A 27,572-nucleotide genomic window follows, 5' to 3' on the forward strand; every position below is an offset into this window, starting at 1 on the left:
CCAGTCGGTGGTTGCTGGAGTACTTTTCTATGCTGTGGTGTGCTGGGGGAGCAGCACAGCAAAGAAGGACTCATCCAGGCTGGAGAAACTGATCAGGAGGGCTAGCTCTGTGGTCGGCATGAAGCTGGACACTCTGGTGACAGTGGCAGAGAAAAGGACACTAAAGAAACTGATGGACATTATGGACAATGCTGGGCATCCTCTGCACACGGCCATAAACAACCAGAAGAGTCTGTTCAGTGACAGGTTGCTTCTCCCCAAGACAAGAACTAACAGACTTAAAAACTCCTTTGTCCCACACGCCATCAGACTGTTTAACTCCTCTCTGGAGGGGAGAGGGAGGGGAGACAGGAGGACAAAGGAGGGGGGAACAACTAAGCTGTAGTGCCTCTTCACCTCACTGTGCAATACTTTTGTAAATAGTCAACAGTGCAATAGACTCAATACTTGAAATGTGCAATTCACTTGTATTTTATTTTTTATTGCTATTTATTCTATTTATCCCCTTCGTATATTTTATTTATATTGTCTCTGTATTTATATATATATATATATAACACCCAGCACGCCCCTGCGGGCGGTTTATCCTTCAAGCTCAGGTCCTCTACCAGATGCCTGGGAGCTTGAGGGTCCTGCGCAGTATCTTAGCTGTTCCCAGGACTGCGCTCTTCTGGACAGAGATCTCCGATGTTGTTCCCGGGATCTGCTGGAGCCACTCGCCTAGCTTGGGAGTCACCGCACCTAGTGCTCCGATTACCACGGGGACCACCGTTACCTTCACCCTCCACATCCTCTCGAGCTCTTCTCTGAGCCCTTGGTATTTCTCCAGCTTCTCGTGTTCCTTCTTCCTGATATTGCTGTCATTCGGAACCGCTACATCGATCACTACGGCCGTCTTCTTCTGCTTGTCTACCACCACTATGTCCGGTTGGTTAGCCACCACCATTTTGTCCGTCTGTATCTGGAAGTCCCACAGGATCTTAGCTCGGTCATTCTCCACCACCCTTGGGGGCGTCTCCCATTTTGACCTCGGGACTTCCAGGTTATACTCGGCACAGATGTTCCTGTACACTATGCCGGCCACTTGGTTATGGCGTTCCATGTATGCCTTGCCTGCTAGCATCTTGCACCCTGCTGTTATGTGCTGGATTGTCTCTGGGGCATCTTTACACAGCCTGCACCTGGGGTCTTGCCTGGTGTGATAGACCCCAGCCTCTATGGATCTTGTGCTCAGAGCTTGTTCTTGTGCTGCCATGATTAGTGCCTCTGTGCTGTCTTTCAGTCCAGCTTTGTCCAGCCACTGGTAGGATTTCTGGATATCAGCCACCTCCTCTATCTGCCCGTGGTACATACCGTGCAGGGGCCTGTCCTTCCATGATGGTTCCTCGTCTCCATCCTCTTTCTTGGGTTTCTGCTGCCTGAGGTATTCACTGAGCACTCGGTCAGTTGGGGCCATCTTCCCAATGTATTCTTGGATGTTCGTTGTCTCATCCTGGACTGTGGTGCTGACACTCACCAGTCCCCGGCCCCCTTCCTTCCGCTTAGCGTACAGCCTCAGGGTGCTGGACTTGGGGTGAAACCCTCCATGCATGGTCAGGAGCTTTCTTGTCTTTATGTCAGTGGCTTCTATCTCCTCCTTTGGCCAGCTTATTACCCCAGCAGGGTACCTGATCACGGGCAGGGCGTATGTGTTGATGGCCCGGATCTTGTTCTTACCATTCAGCTGACTCCTCAGGACTTGCCTGACCCTCTGCAGGTACTTGGTGGTTGCAGCCTTTCTAGCGGCCTCTTCATGGTTCCCATTTGCCTGCGGGATCCCCAAGTACTTGTAACTGTCCTCTATGTCTGCAATGTTGCCTTCTGGTAGTTCAATCCCCTCAGTTCTGACTACCTTCCCTCTCTTTGTTACCATCCGACTACACTTCTCCAGTCCGAACGACATTCCAATGTCATTGCTGTATAGCCTGGTAGTGTGGATCAGTGAATCGATGTCTCGTTCACTCTTGGCATACAGCTTGATGTCATCCATGTACAGGAGGTGGCTGACAACTGCTCCGTTCCGTAGTCGGTATCCGTAGCCAGTCTTGTTAATGATCTCACTGAGGGGGTTCAGGCCTATGCAGAACAGCAGTGGGGACAGAGCATCTCCTTGGTAGATCCCGCACTTAATGGTGACTTGTGCTATGGGCTTGGAGTTGGCCTCTAGTGTTGTACGCCACATCCCCATTGAGTTCCTGATGAAGGCTCTTAGGGTCCCATTGATCTTGTACAATTCTAGGCATTCCAGTATCCAGCTGTGGGGCATTGAGTCATAGGCCCTCAGAAGGTCTGCTAGATGATGTTAATGCAGCACTACGGGCAATACCTACAACCACGATTACCGACACTAACAAGCTGATATATATATATATATATATATATATATATATATATATATATATATATATATATATATATATATATATATATATATATATGTGTGTGTGTGTGTGTGTGTGTGTGTGTGTGTGTGTGTGTGTTATATATATATATATATATATATATATATATATAATATTCTGTAACTCTGTAACTTCTGTCGGTGCTGTGCTTTTTTGGAAATCGAATTTCCCAGAGGAACCCACCCGAGGGATTAATAAAGTTCTATCTAATCTAATCTAATCTTCTTGTGGATGACTGTGCACCACGAAACTCATGGATTATGGGAAAGATCATCAAAACTGTTCCAGACAAGAAGGGTCTCGTTCGCCGAGTACGGATAAAGACAAAGACTAATGTTTTGGACAGACCCATCACCAAGATTTGTCTGCTTGTGGAATCTGAATGGGCTAGTGGTAAAGACAAAGCCCCTACGATGAGCCATGTGCTAGCAACCTCTGGCTCTTTCCTTCTTTCTCTCTTTCCTTCTTTTCTTTCTTATTCTTTTTCATCTGTTCTTTTGGAAATGGACAGAAACCAGCCTTAATATACTTTGCAAAGCTGATTGGCAAAGTATTGGACAATTCATTTGTCTATAAATAATATTTTGTCATGTGTTTAAACATTGGATATGTCTAAACGTGATTCATATTAAGTTTGTAAAGTTAAAAAATGTGGTAATTGTTCTAAGGCAATACATTATTAGAACAATTAGGGGCCGGTAATGTAAGCGCCAGACGTCTGCTTTATATTTTTATTTACGATTGAGTTCATGTTTGTTTTATAATTCATAGATTCATTACATAGGTCATCTTTTCAGGATTAATAAATGTGAAAATATATGTGTTTACATAAAGTAATTTTAAGTCACTGTTTTGGGATTGGAACCTAAAAGGGGGTACCTCTCACTTTATGTATGTAAGTGCAATAGTAGCATAAAACCCTGTGTGAGAGGGAAGGGGAGGAGCATGGACAGAGAGGTTGGGAGTCTCACGGTTTTCTGACCGTGTGCACAGCTAGTTCTGGATAACTGCTATTTTTTGGAACTTTCATGTTTTTTAGGAAGGAGTTCATTGTTACATCTTCAGTTTGTAATAAATAAACAGTCTTCAAATCATAATGCAACTGGAAGCATTTCTTTTGGAAACCAGGAACACGCGTCAGCCATAGACTCTTCTTTTTTGAACTTGGTTTATTGGAAATTACCCTACATAATTTATTGATGCTTTCCTCCAAAGACTCAGCAGCAGATTGTCAAGGGTAGTGTCGTGGATGAGAGAAGGAGGACCCAAACGCTGGACTCACAGGCAGGTAGGTGAAGGTGGATGTTTATTGCCGAAGGAGTGAGCAAACAGTACAGAGGGAGGAAATGGCTGGCTGACTGAATGAACAAAGGACTGACTGACTGACTGACTGACTGACTGGACATACAGACGACATTGACATCAGACATACATCATTAATGACCCGACATTGAATGGGTAGAACAGAGGGCTTAAATACACAGACTGGTGATAATGATGATAATGAGAGACCGGTGAGTACACAGCTGAACATAATGAACTAATGATAATGGGAAGAGGACTGAACATAATGCACACAGACCAAGGCTAACACAATAAAACAGGAAGTGGAACAGGCAGTAGATAAACAGTGAACATGAACTAAGAATACTGGGTCAAAGACCCAGAAACCCTGACACAGATAAGCTGGAAGCTTGGAGAAGCGAGATCCAAGAGGACATAGATGAAGACAACTGGAACCAGGCTTGCTTAAAAGCACAAACACAAACAATAATGCTTTAAACTCCTGCAATATAAATGGCTCATGAGAACCTATATAACACCTGCCAAGCTCCATGATATGTCCAATGATATTCCAGACATCTGTACTAAATGTTTAGTTGAAAAAGGAACTCTTGGAAAGACGTTATCAAATGTCTGTCGGACGTGTTTAAGGTAAAAATCCTTTTAAAAGGTAAACTCTGTGTACTTGGAATATACCCAAGGGAATTTGAACAACCGGAAAAAAGAAGGAAATAGCAGACTCTAGGCCTGGAAAGACTAACATATATTGCCAAGGGCAAACTATGGGACTTTGTGAATATGTGGAAGCCATATATGGATATTTTAGGGAGTGGAGGTGAAGGACGTTTATGAAAAAGAAGGAAAAGAAGAAGGGAAGGAGAATCTTGTTTATCCTAACTCCTTGCATTTTTGTATTACTGTAAGAAGTCATTTCTACATTTGTAGAAATTTGTCTACATGATGTAGACAGGTTTGATGTATGGATCGCTGTGTGAATGTGAGGATGTGCTAATATTTGTTTGTATTGTACAACAGAAAATTTCAATAAAAATATATGGAAAAAAACGGATTTGTTGTAATTACGTTTATGATTTAAATGTCTCTCACTGATCTTATTCACGTCTCCTCTGAAGCTTCTGTGGAGGAGACGTTCGTTGCTATAACTGTTGATACACTGATTCTGGGTACAGTTATTACCATGGCTACACAGTCCTTGTCTCGTTCAGGAGTATGGTGGGAAATGTTGTAAATCCCTCTGAGGCCCATTTGGTATGTGTGACATTGAGCTGGATAGATTTCATTTGCTTATATGATTAATCATTTTTAGGTGTTTGTGAAGGACACGCACTATTTCCCAATAATCCTCGTCATCGTCTCTTTAAAGTTAAAATAAACAAATAATGATGTTTACAGTTTAACAACAAACCTTTAACCTTCTGAGTGCTATTAGAAAGTTAACAATCAAACACTGCAAGAGTTTTTCAAACGGCCGTTTTATGCCAGCAGACAGTCATTTTTTAAATTGTTCATAATGAGTCTGTTATTGGTGGATACAGCGATGTTATGTCTGTGAAGGTTCTCAGTCATCCAGGTCATGTAGTCTGAGGAGCTTGCAAAGAAAAGCGTCTGGACTTCTTTAAGTTTCTTGAAGACGTTTCATCTAAGAAGCTTCTTCAGTTCTAAGAGCAACTGGTGGAGACTCCCCAAGGCTACGTCCACACTAACACGTTTTCATTTGAAAACGCATCGTTTTCTCTCCGTGGCCTCCCGTCCACACTGAGACGGCGTTTTCGGTCAAGGAAAACACAGCGTTTTGAAAACGCTCTCCAAAGCAGAGACATTAGAAAACGCCACTTGCACGTTGCAGTGTGGACAGAGAACCTGGAGCTTTTTCGAAAACGATGACACATTTGAGTCATGTGATGCAGTCATGTGACCAATTAAACAAAGATAGTGGAGGGCATTATACAGCTGTTGTTGTGCTTGACAGCCCTGTTAAAGATTAATCAGTCTGCACGGGCTCCAGAGAGCTTTTCTTCAAATTCTTTAATTCTCACTCACTTTTGCAACTTTGTACTTTTGTGTTACTCGCAGCAACAACTCCACCTCATTGTGAGTCCATTTAAAAAACTCGCTGCTTTTCCTCCACATTTTGCCGACGTTTCGAAGAGCCGGAAAGTAACTAAGCGGCAGACAAAAATGAGGCAGGTCGAATCTTCTTGCGCTTCACGCATGTGCAGGACTGGAACGGAAGCACTTTTAGCCATTTCGATGTGGACGCACAACTCTGTGAAAACGACTGAAAACGCTAGTGTGGACGCAGAGCATTTTCAGGCGAAAACGCCGTTTTCAAATTTAACCATGTGAGTGTAGACGTAGCCTAAGAGGGTCATGGACCTCCTATTGATCCTCTACCTAATCACACAATCAGGAACAGGAGCAGAAAATGTTCCCTCTAAGCCTGACGGGAAAAAGAGGTACACACACATCCTGTCCTCTTCCTCCAGCCATAAGAAACATCGACTCTCTTCCCGTATTTAAGTCACAGCTAAAAACACATTTTATCTGCTGTCAAGTTCTGTTTTGCAATTTGAACTTATTTTATGTATTTTATGACTATTGCTCCTTTTATTCATTTTTATTCTTTTGTAAGGTGACCTTGGGTTTTTGAAAGGCACCCTCAAATAAAAGGTATTATTATTATTGCACTTATGCCCACCACACACTCAGACACAAACTGGTTCATCACAAACACAAACTGAACAACACAGCTGTGCAGTGCAGCGAGGAGCGCTCAGACCTCTACACTGGAGACACCACTTCATAAACACATGTAAAGGTCAAAGGTCACTCTCTCAGGATGGCAGTGTTCACATTTTGTACAGAGAAGACAGATGGTTTGAAAGAGGAGTGAAAGAAACATCCATGTCCACTGTGAACGGCCATCTTTGAAAAGAGGCGGGGCTTACCACACCAACTGTCTGCCATCTAAAATCTGGACGCCTTAACGTCCACGCACATCCTGCGTCATCTGACCTCATTAAGTCACATGATAGGGTGTGGCTAGGTTTCACAATGAGCTCACCCGAAACCTTGGCTGATTAGATAGAGGATCAATAGGGGGTCCACGACCCTCTCAAGCTGGGCTACACTGGGCGATTTTTTCAGTCGCGTTATTCAGCTCCTGCTCAAACTGCACGATTGACTCGCAGAGGTTAGAAGTTCATAGGTCACGATGCAGGTCTCACACTATACGGCCTGATGCTCTGATGCGACCTGAGTCACTCTGTGGTAAAACCGCAAAGGATTCTGGGAACTTGTGGCAAGAGGTACTAGCGCACGCAGGCTTTCAATCGAACTCAGTTACACAGCGATAAAAAGAAACACAGAAAATGCCAAGAAGCTGTTGTATTATTAACTGCAATAGGCGGTCGCATGACAGCCACGGGAAGCCGACGGGTAAAGAGATGGTTTTTCTTTTTTATCGGATTACGTCGTTGAAGAGAAATTTTTTAAGCCATGTTTCCGAAGTAAGATGGCCTGGCCTGTGAATGGCCTGTATTTATATAGCGCTTTACTAGTCCCTAAGGACCCCAAAGCGCTTTACATACCCAGTCATCCACCCATTCACACACATTCACACACCGGTGATGGCAGCTACATTGTAGCCACAGCCACCCTGGGGCGCACTGACAGAGGCGAGGCTGCCGGACACTGGCGCCACCGGGCCCTCTGACCACCACCAGTAGAGCCGACGGATGGTCTGGATATACCAAATATAACGTCTCAGAACCCTCCAGCTCACATGTTAGTCTGCTCCAAGCATTCCTACAAAGGTCAGAGTTTTGTAGTAGTTAATACGTCATTTTTCTTAACATAATTAGTGATATAGGTTACAAGCAAGTCTGGCGCTGAACAGAAATTGTCGCGCTATGCTCCTTTGTTTATTGTGCATAAATAGTGAATTGTCCTGACACAATATTGCGTTTCGCTTCTGTTATTATGGTACATTGACAAAAACATATACTTTTATTCACAGGATAAAACAGTTGTTTTGTATCACTAATTGCCCAGTACGATTACAGCATACAATATTATTGTCACTGCTACATTTCTGTGATGCTACCAGAAATTATTTCCACTACTAATTAATTACCGTTGAGCTCAAAGGTCCTATTAATAAACGGTTAACAAATGTGTATTTATGAAGACGATTTGTGAGACTGGTAAACTTATGATACGTACGATGGTCTTTCGTTCTACACGGTGCATTTCAAGGTCCTGCACCCATCCGTCGGTAAACTGTACCTGCGCTTGTTGCAGTGACCTGAAGTTACTAAACTTCATGAGTGTATGCACTCACTCCAAGAACCATATGATTATAAATCTGAGCGTGGTGACAGTTGGGCAGCACAATAACGTCTTTTGTCCCTCTGTGTGCTCGTAAGGGTCTGACCCTTTCACTCCTTTGATTTTTCCTCGTATCTTTTCTTCGTCTTTTTGTCGAGTCTGTCTTTGTACGGACCGGCATTGTTCTCCTTTTGTTTTGTACATTCCTTTTTTGTGCGGCAAAGAAAAAAACAAGAAGGTATTGGAACCGGAGAATGAACGTTTTGCGGTGCTGCAAATGCTTGCATTTGATGCAGGTACTTGGATTGTTTTGCCACGAGTTCCCGGCATGCAATGCGCGAAAATCACGTGATTGCTAAACAAGGGGGCGGGTGCATCCGGCCTCCTCGACTGTTAATTGGTCCAGCCCAGAGCCGATCATGACCAATTGGCCAATCCAACACCTTTCATTATTTATACCCTTCCTAAAAAAAAAAAAAAAAAAAAATCCATCGGCCCATAAAAACAAAAAATCACCCGGTATGCCCGATGGCCAGTCCAGCTATGTCCATCGCTTGTGTCCAGGTCACACGCTGCACTGCTGCTTCGTCTTTTCACTTTCATTTCTGTGTCTGCGCAGTGTGAGAGGCTGCGGTGACAGCCTCACGACGGCTGACAGGATTTCAAACCAGGTTTGATTTTCTTACGACCAAGCGATTGATGATCGGGAGCTGGTCGTGAGGTGTTAATCGCTTCTCGTTACCCCACGTATACTACACGATGCACGACGCACGATGAAGGCGAAACTGATCACCAAAACGGTCGCACGACTGAAAAATGCTCAAAATGAGCCAAAATGAGCCAAAATTCGCGTGTAAGCCCAGCATAAGGGACATCTCCCAGTAGGTCTTAAAATCTGGGACTCTCCACCAAGGGTGAAGAAACGCAGTAAATAGTAGTCTGTCCTCTGGTGTTGTACCTGTGAATCTTAAACATGCAGTGATTCAGCCTCTACTTAAGAAACCTGCTCTTAATCCTGATACTATTGCAAATTACAGGCCTATTTCCTACTTTACCCCCAAAATTCTTGAAAAGGTGGTTTACAAGCAATAAATGTCCTTTATAGAAGAACACGATACTTTAGAAGTTTTCCGGGTTTTAAAGCTTTACATAGTACCTAATCTGCCGTTTTAAGAGTTTTTAATTATGTGTTTTTACCAACTGACTCAGGTGTGTTATTATCGTGCTGTTAGATTTAACTGCTGTCTTTGATACAGCGGATCATAACATTTTAATTTCCCGTTTAGAGCAGTTGGTGGGTGTTAGCAGTGCCGCTCTGCAGCGGTTCAGATCCTGTTTGGCAGAGCGGATTTCTCTGTGAAACTCGGGGAGTTTGCATCCTCTGCTGCTTCTCTGCACTGTGGGGTCCCACGGGGTTCGGTTTTAGGCCCGCTTCTTTACTCCCTACATCTTCAACACCTTGGCTCTATTTTCAGGAAACATGGGATTTCTTTCCACTGTTGTTTCCCACTTATAAAGATAAATGGCTTCTCAGTAGACCCTCTGCGTAGATGCCTTGATGAAATAAGGGCCTGGATGGCTTTGAACTTTTTACATTTTAATGAGCAGAAAACAGAAGTGATGGTTCTTGGTGGCTCTTCTGAGGCCACTACTATAGATCTTGGTTCGCTGGCACAGTATGTTGAACCAGTCATCACTGATCTGGGAGTTAAAATGGAGGCAGATCTTAAACTTGAAAGCCAGGTCTGTTGTAAGATCTCGCTTTTTTCATTTGAGGCAGTTAGTCAAAATAAAGCCTATCTTATCGAAACAGCATTTTGAGACAGTAATCCATGCCTTTGTTACTTCTAGGCTGGATTATTGTAACGCGCTTTATTGTGGGGTTAGTGATGCGTCCATTAGGCGTCTGCAGGTTGTGCAAAATGCTGCAGCTCGTCTTTTAAGTGGAACAAAACAGTCTGAGCACATTACCCCATTTTTAATTTCACTCCTGTACATTTTAGGATTGTTTTTAAAATTCTCTTGTTTTTAATTCCCTTAATGGCTGACGCTTCACCTCAGCAGACAGTCTGGCTTAGCACCTGCTCCTGTGTGGAAGGGGGTTGGAGGATGCAAGTGAAGGAGGAGGGGGTTGCAACGGTGGCCTTTTGTAAAGTGATGGGGGAAGGAGCGTCTGTGTGAATGCGAGAACAGATCTGATTGTAAAGAGCGCCGATGTGAGGAGCAGTGTGGTGAACAGACCAGCGCTCAGACAAAAGCACATGAGTTGGCTTAGATATGGCAATTATAACCACGGTGCTGTATCTATGGGGGCGTGTCTCGCAGCTTACTTGGTACGCTCTTCCTTTGTGCCGACTCAGGCGGCATGTTTGTCCTTTCACTGAAATACATTTTAAAGACATGTTTCATTTTAAGAACTTTCAGAAGAAGCACAAAGAGCTGACTGTAAACCGGCACCACCAATAAATCTGAACTAAAATGAAGTGAAATGGCCTTTAATGACTTATAGGACATGGCAGGGCTGTGGTCTCTGGCTCCGCTACAGTGAGCCAGGTGGAGGGAATTAGGCTGACCAACTCTCTCCGGCGAAGGGAGGCGTGTGAGAGCACAGCTGCAAGCTGCCCTGGGAAACACGAGGTGCCGAACAGGAAGCTCGGTGGTCGAGGTGGCGAGGAGGAGGCATCGTGTGTGTGCAAAATCTGTACAATAAAGACAATTTAACTGTGAACGCTGTGTGGGTCTGTGGTGTTCACAGAACAATCATCAAGAAATACAATAATATTCCACATTTAAGCTTAAAATGTCCCGTGTGTAAAAACACATACACTATCACTGCATACCAGATTCCTTTGAAAGCATTGTTCATGTAGCTCGTTCCTAGCACTTTCCTTTATACAGAGAGATATTTGAAGGATTTTGGAAAAGTTAAAGCTTTCCTCCACATGTAAAATACATTTTTACCTGATCTAGTCTGACTGATGCTGACTGATAACTGCTGCTGTCTGTTTGCTGTAGTGGTGTGCGGATCGACACTGAAATATCGATTCTTCTGATACCAGTAATTTATGTTCTAGAATCCATCCATCCATTCGCTTCCGCTTATCCTTTTCAGGGTCGCGGGGGGCGCTGGAGCCTATCCCAGCTGTCATAGGGAGAGAGGCGGGGTACACCCTGGACAGGTCGCCAGTCTGTTGCAGGGCCAACACACAGGGACAGACAACCATTCACACTCACATTCACACCTATGGGCAATTTGGATTATCCGATTAACCTATCCCCACAAGCTGCATGTCTTTGGACGGTGGGAGGAAGCCGGAGTACCCGGAGGGAACCCACGCAAACACGGGGAGAACATGCACACTCGACACAGAAAGACGCCGGCCTGATGGTGGAATTGAACTCAGGACCTTCTTGCTGTGCGGCAACAGTGCTAACCACCGTGCCACCGTGCTGTTCTAGAATCGATTCTCATATTAAAATATCGATGTGTTAGTACTCTGGAGTAAATTTGTAGTTTTTCATTAACAGGAACACAGTGGAAAGAAACTATATCATTCGGATTGTCTAAATTGGAAGGAACTACTTCCTCTTCCGCCTTTCATAGTCATGTGTGAAACAGGGCTGTATAACTGTGTCACAGCCCCTGGTGTGCGCACTCGCAACAATGGCTGAGTGTAATTGGAGTCATGTGGGGACGTATTTTACCTCCACAAACAGCCAAAATGTGGTTTGCGATACATGTGGCAAGAAAGTGAGATGTTGTGGTAACACCGCTGACCTCGTCAAACACCTCAGAGTAAATCATATCACAGAATATGACGAGCGTATGTTGAGGCGAACTGAAGAGGAGGAGAGGGACAGGTGGAGGACAGGGGCAGGTGGAGGACAGGGACAGGTGCTGCTAGGGCGAGACAGACATCTCTCACGGAGTCCTTTAGTGCAGCAGGCAGGCTACGTGTTCAAATAGCACAACTTCAGGTTTTTATTTCTATATGATAATTCTGCATCATTAAGCAATGAGAACAAGTAGTCTGATGTCCTGTAATCATTATGAAGCTATATTATTATTACAATTAAATAATGCAATTCTATGTTGTATTATGAAACTCAATGAAACATTACGTTTTTGTACAGAGTATCCAGGGTGGTATCGGGTCAGTATCGTCGATACCACCCTGGATTTTACTTGGTATCGGATCAGAAAGGGAATCAGTGGAATCGCACATCACTAGTTTGTAGCTGCCGTACAAACATGCGTGTCAGAGGTCTCTGGTTCCTGGCGTCGTGCAGCGCACCAATAATTCTGCTTTGTGGAGAAAGTGTGAATAAGCATGTTTGCGCTCTTCCTCAGAGGATCTAAAAGCTCATCCACGAGCTCCTCTGGCTGCTCGGATCACAGGATCTTGTTTCACATGAGATCGTGTGATTGTTGGCCTGTTACGGCCTGTTATATAACAGCGAGTGTCCAGATACCTGTGAGATCTTTCTGCTTGCCACACGAGCTGTCCGATGCAGGCTGCTTTCAAATTTCATCAGAAAGAGAAAATCAACCTTGTACATCATTTCAGCTCATTTCTAGCTGCTGCTGTTTCCAGTGGCTCACTGATGATGGATGCACTGATTTCATGGCGGGGACCCTTGGTTACTGATGGTGGAGCTCTGCCAGGAGCAGCAGCTTCCTGAGCTCTGATTGGTGAACGCTGCTGTCTGCTCTGCTAGCATTGGCTACTTCTACATATACACTGGTCTCATTACATTCAAAACTCCACCCTTCTGTAGAAGGAAGGGGGTGGCAGAGGGTGTAAAGTGGGCCGTGTTGTTCCTCATTGTTGTCTTACAGGCTGGCTTTCTCTTTAGCTACTTTGTTGTTTCTAAGCTGCAGTGGTATTGTTTCTGCATTTACTTGGATGTAGCTCAGGAGGTCGAGCAGGACATCTACAAGCCTGCATGCCAGATATCCTTAGCAGCATACTCATACCAAGTTGCTCTCTGAAGCAGGATATAGAACAGAATGCCTTTTACTGTCACCATACACACAGTGAGATACAGAGCAGCTCCCACTCAGCGCAGACATATGAACAGTATTTTAAGTGTACAAATATACAAATCAGGAGAAATAAATAAATAGTGTTATATGTTTACCGTGTGGTTTACTGCACAGTGGTCATATGAATGTGTGAGTGTTGTATAAAGTGCCATATAAGTATGCCCAGAGAATGCAGCAGGTCCTAGAACTGACTGCATATATTAAGGCTGTTGAGTACTGCTGTATGTGGACAGGGTAGGGTCTGCCTTACGATGAGGCGGCTGTTGTTGTGATCGGGCGCTGACATGACAACGAAGCGGTCCTTACATGCACCTCTAGCCTGCACGTACCGCTGTCTGTCAGACAACGCTCAGGGCAAAGTGCCATCTGGCGCCTGGTACCCAAACACTTTGTTAAAGCCGCTTGATAACGCTGATGAATGAGCGCGCTCTCTAACTGATGCCTGTGAGGACGAGTGCACGCTGACACCGCTTTCAAACAGGACCTGTTCTTTTCGGATGCTCTGAGGTGAGCGGGTGAGTGATCCTCGGCATCACACGAGCTGCTCACGCACACATCCAGCGCCATTTGCAGACAGGTACACCTACCGCCCCTTTTATTGTCCCACGCTCAGCGCCGGGCTGTAGTGTTGACTGAGTCACGGCAGCAAAATGCAGGAAAACGGGTCAGAAAAACAGCGTTAGTGGAGTTTGGATGATTTCTGCATGGTAGAAGGTCGTGTCTGATGATACGGCGATGATGTAACAGCATGAGCGGATGCACTACTTCTTTATCCGTGACCACCGCAATCCGCGCATTCGTGTTACACAACCAGCGCACCAAGAGATGCTTCCGTTTCGTGCTTTCATACATTATGAGCATGAACAGCACCGCGCTCTGGTACCCAGGCCTGCAGCGCTCACAGCAGAGCGCATCATCATCATCATCATCATCATCATGAGGACTGGACTCTTTGATTATTGTCCGGTGAGACGGAGAAAAGTTCTTCACTTCAGTTCAAGCGCCGCAGAAGAAAGCAACGAGGTGTGGATGCTCTCGGTGGTTTTATAGCGCTGCTGTCTGCTACATGCTGCCACGTTCATTGTTGTCACAGCACATCAGACACATCTCACTGCTACTTCATATTCATTCAGTGTTCCAAGTCAGACACTAAAACAAGGCAAAGAACACGATACACGTCTGCAGACTGTTTCTCAAGGTTGTGGTGATTTTATAGTATCTCTCTGCAGTTTTGGTGCGTTATTAGGCCTTCAAAAATTTCACTGTCAAGGAAGCAAAGTGTGACTGTTGAACCTGTTCAACTGCTCATTATCACAAATATCTAACTCAGCTGTTCAATGCGGAGACACGTCAAAGTTCAAACAGCGTCAGTATCGTGGTGCCAGCAGTAACTCAAATAACACTCATAATAACCACAAAGCTTCAAACCGTGCTGCAGCAGAGGCACAAGGTGCTGATCTGAGACCAGCGAGCGAGCTCACAAAGCTGGACGAGCACAGGAACATATTTCATTCTGTGACCAGCAGTGTTGGTCAAGTTACTTGAAAAAAGTAATTAGTTACTAATTACTGATTACATCTCCAAAAAGTAATCCTGTTACATTACTGATTAAGTAATTAGTTACTTAGTTGTTTTTCAAAAACATGAGTTACAACCTGAATATGTAATAAAGCAACAGTGTTAGCTTTCAGCCGTGTTCGACTGTTTCTGCATAATCCATCATATGAAACTGAATCCAATGAAAAAGTATTTTTTAAACTTGTTTTATTAGTTTTCATCTTTTTAACTTTATGCATCAAGCAAATATTAAATTATTTGCAACATTCTCTGACTGGAAGAAACGTGTTTAACATGGAAACCTATCGTCTGCATGTTCCAGCAGATAAAATCATGTTTTGTGTTTACACTCTTTCAAATAGATGCGAGTAAAACACAGCAGAAAATAAATAGAATCAAAGACTCAGCAGCTCTTAAATCTATTGCCACCTGTTTATCAGGAGTGGGGCGGGTGGAGGTTTGCCCACAGCGGTCATGTCAGTGGGGGGTCCGGGGGTTTCTCTGTGAATGTCACGTTGCCGTGGCGGCGCGCTCGCTGCTCGCTCAGATTTGAAGTTTCATTTTTTCGCTGCAGAAAGAAGTTTCCTTCCCACACAGAGTGAACAGCAGACGCTGATGTTTGTGTCACTTTTAACAGATTCAAACTCACAGTAATCTGATTACTTCCGCAACGCTGCACGGTCGTACTCTCTCCATCACTCCATGTTATCCACGTCTGTTGCTGCCACGGACGTCACACGCTCGTACGTCATTGTCACGAGACACTCTCACAAACAAAATCACAGTTTAGTAACGCTGTACCGCAGCGTGCTTACGGGAATGTAACTGTAATGTAACTACTTTTTCTGCAATAGTAATCCCTTACTTTACCCGTTACTTGAAAAAAGTAATCTGGTTACAGTAACGTGCTACTCATGACAAACACATCGAATGTGTCCACCTAACCGTAGGGAGGTTCTTCTTCTGACCTGCTCACTTTCAAACTCCTTGCTCTGCACCTCGAGCACTTGAGATCTTGTCTCTCCAGGATTTTTGTTTATTTATTCGTTAATGAAAGTTTTGCTACATTTCATCATCGTTTCTTTTCCTTCGATTATTAGTGTTTATTTAGTTATTGTCTTGCTTTCATCAGAAAGAAAGGTCATTGATAAAAACGATTGTTAACTGAACGATGGTCTCTACCTGCCCAGCCCTCAGATGCTCAGAGCTGTGTGTTGTTTCTATGCTGACTGCCTCCATCGTTGTCACTGATGCCTGCTGATTCGGTGTGACCTCATACTGCCCTCTCTTCACACAGATGCTGTGCATGGATTCACGTGTTTTTGTGTTTCAGAACTTGTTTTTCCTTCGCTGGATAACGATGAATCCTTGCCACAGATTCATCTGGGTCAGGTCGAATTCCATGTTTTTTTCTCTCCCCAAACACGGTGGCACTGTGTAGATCATGAGTGTGTGAGGAGGGAGGCTCATGCAGTAGTTACTGATTAACATCAGCATCCTCTGTGCTCCACATCTGCACACTGCAGCCTTTAATCCCACCCAGATTATTTTAAAGCCGCTTTTAGCGCTTAAGCTCAATTTTAGCGCTCTGACACAGGCTACCGTGCAGTCAGAAATACAGATACACTTAAGTACGTTTTACTCTTTGCTGATGTTTCCGGTGAACCAGGCCTTCCTTTCAGCCTAAACCTTAGCACCTCTTTTAAACTGCTTGGTCTGTCTTGTCATATCACTTCATGTCACTGACCTAATTTGAACCTAGAAATCCACCTAATGATATGGATGTGTCACTGTGATTGTTGGTACTGGGCCACTATGTGCCCAAACACAGGCCTCATGCCTTAAAATCTGTGTCTATATCTGTACTTTCAGACAAAATCAAAGACACCATTATATAGTTTGACTGTGCACTATATAAAGCATTTCTACCACTTCTTGGCTCTGATCTCACTATACTCTGACTTATTTAACCCCTCCTCCACTTGCCCTTCGAACCGCCGTGGTGGCCAGCGTCGAAAATGCCATCGGTCGGTGAAGAGGGACCTTCGAGGAACGTTGAATCCAAGATCGAACATGGCAGCTAGTCGATGAACGACGAAGAGCGAAAATCGCCCGGGATCAGACGGCATGAAATAAACAACAGCAAGCCGCAGAGGAGTGGTACCGACGCCCCGATTGGCAGGTGAAGCGAAGCTGTCGAAGGGATAAACGCAAATGGGTCGAGCGGAAAGCTGCTGATCGGAACGATACGAGAACGCTATTCCAGATCGTGCGCGATCTTACCGTCACCTTGACAGCAGACCTCTCCTCACGCAGAAAGACCACGATAAGTGCTGGGTAGCGCACTTCAAAGATCTCCTGAATCAACCTGCCCCAGATATGCCTTTGTTGGATGATGACTTAGCCAAAAATGATGAACTCGTTGTGGACACTGGTGCCTTCACTTCTGACGAGACCAAGGCGGTGATCAAGTCTCTCAAGGGTGGAAAGACAGCCGGCGCTCTACAGCACAGCGACTGCGGGCTGTGACGAGCATTAGACATGGAGCCCGAGCAGGTTATTGTGACATAATGTCAGTAATACTGTGTCTGTCTTTCCACACCTCAAACAGAGAAGACAGAGAAGTGTCTTATAACCATTATAATGGTGCCAACTGGTGCTAACTGGGCCTTCTGAAAATTGTAAATGTAAAAAGTAAGTGTGCTTTAAAACACATGTCGATTATATTTCAGCAGCAGTCACTTTTATATCGTTGCTCTTTTAGAAAGCCAAATATGTCTCATGTCACAAATGTATCTCTTTGTTATCCTTGTAACTTTCATTTATACGGATTCAGTATTATTCTAGTTAGTTGATGGTGTTCGGCGTTTTATGCTTGAAGCATAAACTGTACATAAAAGATGGCCACCGTGATGTCACCCATTGTTTAGCGAGGTGTGAGGTGCTGAGCCGAGTGTTACACTGTTGCTATCCTGTTGTGTTGCCACGTGTGAGCAGCATGTTCCTGAGAAACTCTGGGCCAGTGCTTCCCGGTTAAAGGGTCACCTTACAACGCATCATCTTTTTTCATTTATATTCTTTTTGTTTTTAGACCATATTTTTCTAAATGAACATCATTTTATGTTCAATATTCTAAATCGTGGAGTCTTTTTTTCCAGGCCTACACCGTATTCATTTGTCCCGTACTTGACTAACTCGCCTTTAAACTGAGCTGAGTTGCCTAATTTCGGTTAATAACTCTTTGGGAATCACCTTGTTATGTTTTGTTTGTCAAACTGGGTTATCTTTGGCATTTTTCATAGAACCACAGAAATGAGAAAAGGTCTGTGCGGTTTTTTTGCTGCTGGTAACATAGAGCCTAAAGATACAGTTTAAGATGTGTTGTTTGCTGAGTTATGTGTTAGACACATCACAGGTTCATCCTTTCAGTTCGGTGTGTTTTTTATGTTTGACTGATTCATAGGTCAACAAAACAAAACACTATTGTCCTGGCGACGGTGATATGTTCAGGGACTGGACTGAAAATGAGTTAAAAATGTAGCCAATGGCCAAAGAAACACCGAAAGGCTTTCATTAAGAACAACGGCTCAACTCTGCTGAAACCTCTTCCTTACTTCCTGATGTGCTCAGTGTGTTTGGCAACATCATTTCACACACAGCAGCACAAATTAAATCTGCATACTTTTTCTTTATCGCACCAAACCGACCATGTGAACTGTAAAATACAGCGTTTAGCTCTCATCACGGTCGTCAGTGTACCTGGAGCTGTGGCACTCTGTCCTGTCAGCACTCGTGCAGCTACGCCCGTGTCCACTCAGCACTGTGGGCTGCCAGCAGCTTCTGGAACTTCATGTGCTAGTCGTGTTGGCTCTCCACCTTTAATCTATGAGCATACCTTAAAATAGTATCAGAGACCGTAAGCGTATCCAAACACTGAGGCTGTATAGCAACTGGAGATTCAGTGCATTCAAAAATGTGTTTTTGTCTTTTTGCAATGGTTGCAGTTGTAATTTTTTTGTATATGTTTTCACATCATGTCAATAATGTCAGTTTTCAATTATACATGAGAATCAGTACAGTCGTTGTGAGAATATATAGTTAGAATAGTTTTAAATGCTACTGCATTTGGATAAATAAAACTGGAATGAGTCAGTCAGCTGGGAAATAATACTACACATCAAAGAGTTTTAATGCTTAATGCATGTTTCCTGCTTTGTCATTGAGCCAGTCATGTCACCGCCAGTGCCAGAAGGTCAGCTGCAAGGTCATCAACTGAAGCCCTAAATCTGTCCTGGCTCAGGCCAGAGCCTGTTTGGCCTCTGATTCAACCAATCAGCCAGTACCACCCCCTTAAATGCTGATTGGTCAGCTTGTTTATGCGTGAATGTGTGACTGGTTCACCTGTATTTCTTTGTTTTATCGAAACACACACTGTTTGGTATTTTGTGATGACCCCGATGCAGGCCACAAGCCGAAACCCGTTGGTCAGCTAACAAAGTTGTTCCCTGGTGCTTTAAGTGTCACTGGAGTCTTCACACCACCACATCAACTGGAGGTCGCCATCCATGGATGTTTTGCCCCCTATCCCAGTACATCTCCCAGTGGGGGGCAGTGGCACACCGGGGATGTCTCTGTGGCACCCCCAGCAGCTGCCTTTCCTGTGGTGTTGCCTGCTAACTGACATCCTTCCACCAGAGCCAAAGCCAAAAGCTTGCTTTCTCAGCCTCCTCTCCTAATGCCTTCATGGCTTTCTGCAGGTTTGGGCTGGTCACTCATGAAGTAGCTGGACAGCTGCTTTGCCCACTATGTCCTGACACCCAGCCTCCACAGGGTAAATCCTGGCTTTGCTGTCAGGTGCCTGGCCTCTGCCAGTTCGGTCGTCTCTATCTGCGGAGAGTTGTTGTTATATCTCTTGGGAAGAGGAGCTTCTCCTTGAGGTTCACCAAATATCTGCCAGTCTTTACCAGCTGACATCATGCTAAAGCTAAAGCTCATGCTCGGCCCGTATTTATTGATTTTTCTTCAGCTTTTAATTCTATCCAGCCACATCTTTTAGTTGATAAACTTCTTAACCAGTTTAAACTTGATTTTAATCTCGTTGGTTGGATTTTAGACTTTTTAACTGACAGATCTCAGTGTGTGAGAGTAAACGGCTGTTTCTCCAAATTCATTTATTTATATAGCACCAAATCACAACAACAGTCGCCTCAAGGCGCTTTGTATTGTACAGTAGATCCTACAATAATAGATAGATAGCTGACTCTGAAGTATGCCATCACACTACACATCTTGAGGACTTCCTGACTTCCTTGCCACCCGAAGCATCCCTGGGACAGTGCCATCTTTTCTCCTTTTCATTGTTGCGTCCTTTTGTTATGAAAACATGCAGACTTGCCATGCTGTCCTGCCTACAGGACGCCAGCTGCCATAGTAAGCACTACTAAACAGGCAGGGCTATGGAAGGGAGTTGTAGGCAGCACTTATGAGAAACCTGAGCTTATTGTCTGGCATCCTTCAGATCTCTGCCCATCTGAGGCACCTGTTAAAAGTGGTGTCCCATCACGTCCAGGAGCCCTGGCACCTCTTACCTTTATAAAGAAGCATTCCTTCTCCACCCTGGGGACTTCATCCACCACCGTGGTCTCCTTCTGTTTCTTGCTGACTTGGAACTGTTGCGGTGCTTTAATCTTATTAATTTACCATTTTCTCTTCTGGTCAGAATGTCAAGTCATTGAATGATCTAGTTTATGACCCAATAGCAGTAAAACACAGTACAGAGATGATAATGCACGAACAACGTTGTTCATCCATGGATGTAAATATATTTTCTCCAGTTGCCCGCTGAACCCTGGTCACTAACTTTTGACTTTTTTACATAAAGATTCTGGTTAGTTACTTAGGTGGGTTAGCTTCCAGTGTCTTGGAAGTGTTGGTCCTGGTATTAAGCCAGAAAAGGATTCTCACCATCAACTTTATGTGCCTGTAGGTGTTACAACCTGTCTGTCCTGATTTTAACTAGAGATGGCACGATACCACTTTTTTATGTCCGATACCGATACCGATATCATAAATTTGGATATCTGCCGATACCGATATGAATCCGATAGTGTTTTTTAATCAACAAAACTGTTTTTTAAATATCTTGCTGCATTTTGTATAAGTTCATACTCAAGTTTAAAACAACAACTACACTAAAGCTATTCTGTTATACCTGTATGCAAAAAAAAAATATTTCATAGTTCAGCAATACTGATCAATCTAATAAACTTAAACCTACACCATCCTCCCTATTCTGGTATTTTAAAGAGTACTTAGCATAAATATTAAGCAACCTAACTAATAGGGTTCCAACTCCCAGCAACAACAAAAATAAATAAATAAAAAATAGGGAACCACCCCTCACGCTCCACCTCATGATGCTTAATCGACGTAATCAACCTTAATTTGATGCAGTGTGAAAAAAAATGCACAGAAATCAATTATTTTTCAAGAAATATTAAATAGATTCAACATCTTTCTTCAACAAAATTGCAGACTGCACAGATGGTACCTTCCCAAAGGAAAAAGTACTATAGCTTACTAGGGTATATTAGACTTAATAGTTACTATATACAGTAATGGACTTCTATACATTTTACATCAGATTAAAACTTTGGGTGTAAGATTCAGATGAATATTAAATAATTAAAAGCGAGACATTTTAAATGAGAATAAGAAAGAAAAGTATGTCTTTGTGCCCCCTTTTCCCTGTTAATGCCCTATCGGCCCCCCTGGCTAAACTTTGCTAGATCCGCCCCTGCACAGTTACCAGCCGTCAGCTACGTAGAAAAAGATCCTCGAGTAGAAAGTAATATTAAATAAATTCTAACAACAGCTGATCAAGCTTAAACGTGCTGCTGTTGTTCAGCCGCTGGTTTCCTCTTTCTGGTGCAAAGTGGGCCAAAAACAAACTAGAGACACGGACACGCGACAGAAAAGCTGATCAGCTGATCGTTAAGCAGTTTCATGATTGAAGTAGCAGCCGGAGAGCGAGAGGCAGTCGCTCGTTAAGCTTAATGCAGGAATGCTTTACAAACATTCAGAGATGGACTTACACACTTGCTTTACTTCTCTCGGGATAACTTTGTCGGAGATGAAATGCCGGGTTGCTAGCGAAGCTCCAAATGCTATCCAGACCACCGACAGGTCCCGCATGCCACAGCCGCTCTATCACGTGATGCATACTGCTCCGACGTGCTAACGTTCTGAGGTGAGTTACGGCGTGTTGCAAGTTTTGTGAGGTGCTTTCGTGATATTTAATGGATCGGATTACATTTTTTATTTTTCTCCGATATCCGATCCAGTAATTTAGGTCAGTATGGGACCGATACTGATACGTAATATCGGATCGGTCCATCTCTAATTTTAACTGACAAATTGAAATAGTAGAGACTAATATTCCTGTTATGGCAGCAGGGGCTAGTGCATGAAAATGGACCCAAATACAGACAGAGGCAAACTGGTAGGTTTTGTTTACAAAGACACAAGAGTAACACTTAAGCACCGGAAACATGAAATGAGAATCTAACAGGAGTCTGAAGCAGTCACGGCTCGTGGGTCGGGGATAGAGGTCACTGAAACAGAGGGAGAGAAATGCTGAGTGAGGTAATAAGGCAACTGAATGGCTTTCTAGTGTCTCACTGGCTTGCAGGTGTAGCGTGACATGATGGGGAAATGGAATGGTCTGCCATGAGAATTTGGCGGCGTGAACCCGGTCCAGAATTGTGGAACGGGCTGCTGCAAGTAAATAGCGCCGATTCACGAGACCAATACCCAGATCAGGGTCAATCTCCAGTACCGGCGAATGGCGACCTCCACATCCCAGGCAATGAACCCAATCTTGCTTGTAGCGGGGAGAATGGTTGGGACCTCAGAGCGATTGTGTCGGTGGCGAACTGGCGTGATAATGCATTGGCTTTGATGCTCCGTGAGCGTGGACGGTAGGAAATAAAAAAGTTAAACCTGGCAAAGACAGTGACCCACGTGCCTGCCGTGCACTCAGTCTCTTAGCTGTCCTCAGGTAAGTTAGGTTTTTATGATCCATCCAGATAGCAAACGGCTGCTTGGCTGCCTCCAACAGATGCCGCCATTCTTTCAGAGCGAGCTTTACTACTAACACCTCCCTGTCACCCACATCATAGTTCTCCTCGAGATGACGTGAGAAAAGCCACATGGTGTTCCTCAAGAGTCTTGGAAAATATCTGAATGTCATCTAGGGTAAACAAACACGAACCTGTCCACAAAATCCCTGAGAACATACCAAAGCTTGAAAGATGGCTGGGGGTTGGTTAGCCCAATCGGCATCACCGGGTATTCAAAGTGGTGTATTGAATGCGGTTTTCCATTCATCTCTTTGTCGGATGCACTGCGGAGGTCGAGTTCGGTAAAAATAGCAGCTCCGTGAAGAGTGTCAAACATGGAGTTCATCAAAGGCAGTGGATACTTGTCTTTGATTGTGATGTCAGGCCCTGGTAATCTATGCACGGGCGGTTCTGTCATTTTTCTCCACAAAAAGAAACCCGACTGGGAAGCCCATCCATTTTTCCATGGCCGCTCGTTTGGGTCCGGACACATTGCAGAGAAGTCTGGTGGAGAGCGAAGCTCCAAGGAATAGTTCAATTGTGCAATCGTACGGTCTGTGAGGTAGGAATGAAAGGGCCGTGGTTTTACTAAAAACTTCTTGAAGGTAGCTGTGAGGTGGCTGTAGCTCAGGAGGTGGAGCAGGTTATCTGCTGGAGGAAGGTTGGTGGTTTGTTCCCTGCCTCCACCAGTCTGCACCATTAGTCTGCTAATTCCAGTTAGTATGTCTTGTAGTTTATGTATTCCAAAGTGAAAAATCATGAATAGAAACAAAAGACTGAATGCATCTGTAAAAATAAAGCAGTAACGGGTTTGTGGATCTCAGGTTCCAGTTGAACTTGCAACCTGTTGAGTGGGGCAACAGACAGAGCCCCGAGTAAATAATGTAAACAAAAGATGCAGTTTGTATCTAAAGTTTGTCTAATCGCATGAGGTTAGCAGTGCTAAAGTATCAATGAAAGCAGCAATGCCTGTGGAAAGTCTGAAGAGGCCGAGGACCTGCATGCAGCAAGTGTTTGAATTCACACACTGATCACTCATGTAAAAACAATCTAGTTTTCTGTTTCATAATAAATTATATGTTCAGTTGATTCAATGGCTTTTCATCTCTTAATAATGATCAGAGGTTCCCAAAGTGTGGGGCCCGCCCCCTGGGGGGGGGGGGGGGGGGCGCAGAGCCATTGCAGGGGTATGAAAAAAAACAAAAACAAAACGCTTGGACACTGCTAGCATCATGGACAGGTTTTTGACGGGGCGCCCACGCAAACGCAAAGCAGGAGATGAAGCATCACTGAATATGTTTCCAAACCAACTTCATTCCAAGCCAAATGCTAGACAATATGGTGAAGCAAATCCTCCCTTTGGCTTCACCTGCACAAGTGCCGACGTAGGTCTCTGCGACAGAATTAGTTTCCCTGCGTCGGGAGCAGCGCTGGGCTCTCAAACTCACGGACAAACAGGATCCCACAGCTGTTTATGTTTTTGAACCCATTTTGCACAGAGGGGCATTTTTTGAAAACTGTGTTGACTGCAATGTTGAACATTATTACTCAGGAAAAAACAACTACATGTAAAATAATCAGCCTTTGTAAATGGAGGGACAGTAACTGTGTGTAAAACCTGCAGACAGTCAGATTAACAGTATTTGTCTCCATTCTGCTATTCATCTCATGTAAACAATAACGTGGCCACAGCGTGACGTGGAAAAAGGCACATACCTTTGACGTTGCGTGACGAACTCTGTATTCCAGTATTTAAAAAAAAACCTCAGTTTTCGGTGATTCGAAACGCCGGTTACATGTGGACGAAAGGTCCAAACACACAGAAACAGCTCTGTGTGTGGACGCAGCGTAAAAGAGTTAGTAGCTTATTTTATTACTACCTGTAATTTATTGCAGTTTACTTGTATTTGCTTAATTGTTTACTAAATGTTTGAGGTGTGAAATAAACTGCAATGGAGTTTGAAAACAAAATATGGGTGTGTGTGGTTGGAGGATGTGTTTGTGCGCGGGGGGGGGGGGTGCTACAGCAGCAACATTTCTGACTGTTGTGCTTCATCAGCTGATGGTCATGCAGCCACCCACCTGGTGTAATTCCCATAGGACCACATTAATCCCAAACCGAGCTGGGGATGGGATCACTGTGACAAGCAGACAGGAAAACGACTGTTCTGCCAGAAGAGTGACACGTCCAGCAGTCACCACGAGTTTTATGTTGCCATTAGCATCATCTGAAAGTGAGAGTGTAGCTTTCACCCCTTTAGCAATAGTGGTGAAAAACTGACACTGCAGCCCAGTGTGGCATCTTAAATGAAGATAACGTGATGTAACGCTTGTAATAGTCAGGTCAGATGTTTTTGTTGTCTCTCTGTGATCGGGGTTCATTTTACATGCTTTCTAAAAGCCAAAACACAACCTCTATTTTTTAGCCACTGAGCAGTTTTGTAATACTCATTGAATAAATTCCCAGTTAATTCAGCATCCTGGTAACCATCCCACAGACATTGTCATTGTACAGGAACTTTGATAACTGCTGCATTTATTACTTCCAGGCTGGACGACTGTAATTCATTATTATCAGGAAGTCCTAAAAACTCCCTGAAAAGCCTTCAGCTGATCCAAAATGCTGCAGCAAGAGTCCTGACAGGGACTAGAAAGAGAGAGCAGATTTCTCCTGTTTTGGCTTCCTGTTAAGTCCAGAATTCAAAATCCTGCTCCTCACATACAAGGTCTTAAATAATCAGGCCCCATCTTATCTTAATGACCTTGTAGTACCATATCACCCTATTAGAGCACTTCGCTCTCGCTCTGCAGGCCTACTTGTTGTTCCTAGAGTATTTAAAAGTAGAATGGGAGGCAGAGCCTTCAGTTTTCAGGCCCCTCTTCTGTGGAACCAGCTTCCAGTTTGGATTCAGGAGACAGACACTATCTCTACTTTCAAGATTAGGCTTCAAACTTTCCTTTTTGCTAAAGCAATATAAACCACCTTAAGGCTGCTAACAACTGAACTGACATTAGTGTATTTGTATTTGCTGGGTTTTGATCCGTTCTGTTGCAGAAAAGTTTGAAAGGTTTGATCTCTGAGAAAACATTTCTCTTATCAGTCTGATTGTGAATTGGTAACGCTGTTATGATGGACTGATGCATGATGGTAAAGTATCCGTTTTTTAAGCTCCACAAAGCCAATCTGCCTGAACCATGAACCTGTCTGATTTCATTTCTATTTTCTGATCTACCTCCACAGCTGTTGACATGACAACAGACGAGGCAGAAAGTCACCAGAAAAAGCCGAGGCAGCAGGAGGAAGCTGGCCAGGGCGCCAGACCTCCCACTCCAGAGGACGACCAGCTCCGACCTCAAAACCACAACCCTGCTGGCCGCGGTCTCACACGCCTCTTTTCCTCCCTCCTGAAAAGGCGTTCACAGTGTGAGAGCGAGGGTGGAGAAAAGGAGGACAAGGAGGAAGAAGCTAAAGCACCCATCGCTGACCCCGAACCTGAACTAAAAACAGAGGGCGAGGTCGCCCTTGACCAGCACTCAGTAAGCAGCGCTGAGGCTCAGGTCAGCCTGTGTTGGTGACTGTGTTACAGACTTAGGTCTTACCTGTGATATGTAAGGAAATGTGTCATGGATCGAGTTGCAAAGTATTTCTTATAGGATGCGTCAACTTTTACATTACTGAGCAAATCATTTTCCAAACCTGAGACTCTTGACTGTAGATGGTGCATGAAGCCTCCTCCCTGCTCAGGCTACAAGAGAAACATTACAAAGGTGGTGTTGGGCTCCTTCAGGTGTAGCCTGGATCACCTTTATAAAGTCTGATTACGCTGTGACTTATTTAAGATCCTCCGTGTGCTACATGTTCACATAGTTTACACTGTGACACCTCAGATGTGTGGATGATCTCACAGTTTTTGCTGAGCTGTAATGCTTGACATGCACATCTCCATCAAAACTGCACCATAGCACGATGTGCATCCTCTTCATAACTCTGACAGCCCCTGCATCCATCGGTTTAGACACAGTAACTGTTGTTTTCCAGTATGAACTGCTCAGTTTCACCTGTGATGGCATTAAATCCAAACAAGGTTGTCACCTGGTGTTCAGATTAGTAGTATGAATTGCACTTTAGTCTTTTTGCAAAGACACTGATGTTTTTACACATATAAATATATCAGTTACTACATGACTGGTGTCCACTGTGGTAAAAAACAGCTTTTACCAGTTGCGTCAGATTTCCAAAGCAAAGCCATTCCTTCCTTTAAAGGACCTTGAAAAGCTTGTCCAGGCATTTATTACATCCAGACTGGTCTACTGTAACTCCCTCTACTCGGGCCTCCAACACTCCTCTCTTTGCCGGCTCCAGTTAATTCAAAATGCAGCTGCGCGTCTTTTAGCAGGTACGAGAATTCATGAACACATAACTCCAATTTTAGCCAAATTACATTGGCTCCCTGTTAAATATCGTATAGATTTTAAAATTCTTTTGTTCACTTTTAATATTTTGAATAATTTAGCGCCCAGTTATCTTTCTGATTTACTCCATTCATACAATCCCAACAGAGCACTTATATTGTCCAATCACAGGCTCCTAGCACAACCTAGGACTCGAATGAAGTCGAGAGGCGACCGGGCCTTTGCATCCGTGGCACCCAGACTCTGGAATAACCTCCCCGTTCATATTCGCACTGCCGAGTCGATCCAGTCTTTTAAATCACGTCTTAGAACTTATTTTTTTACTTTGGCTTTTGATTCTGTCTAGTTGGCTGTTTTAGC

The 27,572-nt window shown here is 44.1% G+C and overlaps 1 protein-coding gene across 15 annotated transcripts in view; it reads left to right on the forward strand.

Moving 5' to 3' along the window:
* Positions 1-13,484: 13,484 nt before the first annotated feature.
* epb41a (erythrocyte membrane protein band 4.1a) overlaps positions 13,485-27,572 on the forward strand; it is a 57,387-nt gene continuing 43,299 nt past the window's right edge. For 12 of the 15 annotated variants that reach the window (XM_085263225.1, XM_085263236.1, XM_085263229.1 and 9 more), the window contains exons 1-2: positions 13,485-13,637; positions 26,041-26,357. In XM_085263225.1, the coding sequence (XP_085119351.1) occupies positions 26,049-26,357 (309 nt within the window). In that variant the 5' untranslated portion in view covers positions 13,485-13,637; positions 26,041-26,048. Of the gene's footprint in view, positions 13,638-13,761; positions 14,146-26,040; positions 26,358-27,572 lie in introns of those variants that run through there. The other 3 variants (XM_085263228.1, XM_085263226.1, XM_085263227.1) reach the window with 3 other exon arrangements.

Source organism: Mchenga conophoros, linkage group LG22 (assembly GCF_057382185.1).
Source record: "Mchenga conophoros isolate Kocher_MC1m ecotype Shallow Benthic linkage group LG22, M_conophoros_male_GT1.1, whole genome shotgun sequence".
In the NCBI taxonomy this organism is placed as follows: Eukaryota; Metazoa; Chordata; class Actinopteri; order Cichliformes; family Cichlidae; genus Mchenga; species Mchenga conophoros.